The sequence below is a fragment of the Orycteropus afer genome, unplaced genomic scaffold (assembly GCF_000298275.1).
Source record: "Orycteropus afer afer isolate SDZICR_OR568_19922 unplaced genomic scaffold, OryAfe1.0 scaffold00378, whole genome shotgun sequence".
Taxonomy (NCBI): Eukaryota; Metazoa; Chordata; class Mammalia; order Tubulidentata; family Orycteropodidae; genus Orycteropus; species Orycteropus afer.
The window spans coordinates 1,209,686-1,212,230 of record NW_006921965.1 but is presented as its reverse complement, the minus strand read 5'-3'; the positions used below and the strand labels follow the sequence as shown (position 1 = coordinate 1,212,230).

Here is a 2,545-nt window from a genome sequence, read left to right as displayed (position 1 = left end):
CTCCTCACCTAATCCCTTCGGCTGACTGCTCTTCTCTCTGGCTTCCTGGTTTTAATCCCCTTTCTCCTGCTCGTCCTGCTTGCTACTTCGGGCGTCCCTGAGTTGTCTCTCCTCACCTGTAAGCCTGGGGCTTTATTAAAGTTTAAACATTTATTTATTTAAATAAAGTTACAGTTTGGGAGGCTAGAAGTCCAAGTTCAGAGTGCCAGGCTCTATGGTCTGGACAAAGCCCCTTGACCTTGAGCTTCAGCTCTACCTCTTGCTCCTGGGACCTCTGGAGCTGGAGGCTTTCTTCACTTAAGCAGCTGTTAGCTGCTGAGGCTGACAAACCCAAGGTTGACAACTAAAAAGGCACAGTCCTTATATTACTAACCCACATGGCAGACCATTGATTCAAGTCCATTAAAAGTCCCAAGATTGGCAGAGCATGGCAGGCTGCTGAATAACTACTTGGCTACATGCAGGATTCAAGCAAAAAATGTAGACCATTTCCAAAGGTTCTCCTTATATGCATAAAACAGACCACATCCCTAAAGCAGCTACTCAGCTGCTTGAGGCAGATTCCACCATGTAGTTAATTGCCAGTCTCATTATGGAGAATAACTACCACCAGCTGCCCAGACACTCAGCACCAGGTTCAACCAAGTTGACACATAACCTTAACTACCACAGCACAATACCTTTGTATAGTCCTTTATTCAGGAATTCTAGTAGCGTAGTGCCTAAGGCACTTGACTGCTAACTAGAAGGCTGGTGGTTCAAATCCATCAGCCACTCCTCAGAAGGAAGGTTGGGCAATCTGCTTTCATAGTGATACTGCTGTGGAAACCCAAGGAGGGGTCGCTATAAGTCAGGTCTGACTCGATGGCATATAACAACAACAACAGTCTTTTATTTAGCTCTCCTCAAATTACCTTGTTTTCTGCTGGGATCCTGACTGCTAGATGATCTACCTCAGAACTAGTGTGCCATATCTTAGTGGTGATGTTTATTTACTTATTTTCACTCATCTCCTTCTTGTCCTTGATGGATTTATTTTTCTCAAGAGCTTCAAATGCTGGCATTAAGGATTAGATTTTGTTATTTGTTTGCCCTTCACTCCTTACCTCCTGCCAAGTAATACCATTTCATCTCATTGCCAATAACCACTTCTGTATCCTGCTTTTGTGACAGTTTTTCAGTATATTTATTTGAAAGAGTAGTCTCTTTTTGGCTGAGATTGTCACTTGTATTCATTCATCATAACTATTTAACTTGCTCATCTTTAAATATTTTCTGTTCTAATATTACCCTCATGGATAATTAATTAATTAATTAGGGACATGCTCTGCACTGTGTTCGGTGTTGAATAAAGTTAATTTTTCCATGTTGTCCCTACCCTCCCACAGAGTTTAGAATGTAGTGGAGGAGGTAAGACATATGCCCCAGGAAAGCTCAAGAGCAATGCCAACACCTCAATTGCCTAAATTCACTTTTGGGTCTCAGATGGTCAGTGTTGAGCTCCTAAGAGATCAAGGGGGACTGGCATGAAAAAGATAGGGATGGGGTATTTTATAAACTTTAAAGGAAGATATAGTTCTGTGTGATTTTTTTTTCCCCAAAAGTACTTTTCTATTAAATCAACCAGACCTGCCTAGGCATTAAATGGGCTTTTCAATTATCAGAGCAACAGAGAACTAGATGGAACTTTGAGGGCTCACCTGGGGAGTTCCTTGCCTTACACTAGACTAACCATTGAAAGTAGTTGTCTGTCTTCTGTGGGTTTAGTTTTAGGTTTTTTTTTTGTTTTTTTTTTTAATTCTCCTATTTCTAAAAAATCAGAGGTTAAACTTCATTTAAAAGCATTATGATGTGGGGATAAGAACATGGATGGAGGGCTGTAATTTGCTGGGTATGTGTTCTGGGGAACTGGCTCTTCCAGGAAACTGTATCTCTGCTTGTCCTCGAGGAAAATTGATTCTCACGGAACCTATTTGTTCCCTCAATTTTAACATGACTCAGAAACTCAAGTGAGTAGGAGAAAGTATGACACGTGGTTCAATGAGTAGTCTTTAACAAAATTATCTTGGCTATTTTGATGTGTGTATATATTACCAGCTATGATCTGCCTTCTGGTCCTTGCAAATAATGGTGTGAAATTTACTATGAACAGGAAAGAGAATGGATTCTACTAATGTGTGCCATACCTCAGGAATTGGTTCATTCACATAGACCCATTCTTCAGATCCTGGCTTAAGCAATGATGTTATTACTGGAGGAGGTGATGTGTCTATAGAGTCGGCAGGTGATTTCTTGACTGGTTGCTTCCCTCCTTGTGATTTTCCTTTAGGAGAACCTTAAACATGCACATTAAAGCATTCTTCGATAAGTAGATTGACAAGGCCACATTCTGGTATATGCATACATCTATGATTGTCATGGATTCAGAAAATATGTTAACTAATTTTAAGTTCCATTGGCAGCTTTACCAAATCCAAGCTCAAACACTTCATCCTCAAAAGCCCTCAAATTAACCAATTCTATATGTGTGTGTGTGTGTGTGTGT

At 40.5% G+C, this 2,545-nt stretch overlaps 1 protein-coding gene across 1 annotated transcript in view; it reads right to left on the bottom strand.

The window, feature by feature from the left end:
* SPEF2 (sperm flagellar 2) overlaps positions 1-2,545 on the bottom strand; it is a 369,265-nt gene that overhangs the window by 154,431 nt on the left and 212,289 nt on the right. Inside the window, exon 16 of the mRNA XM_042782582.1 lies at positions 2,187-2,335. Within this exon, the coding sequence (XP_042638516.1) occupies positions 2,187-2,335 (149 nt within the window). The remainder of the gene's footprint in view (positions 1-2,186; positions 2,336-2,545) is intronic.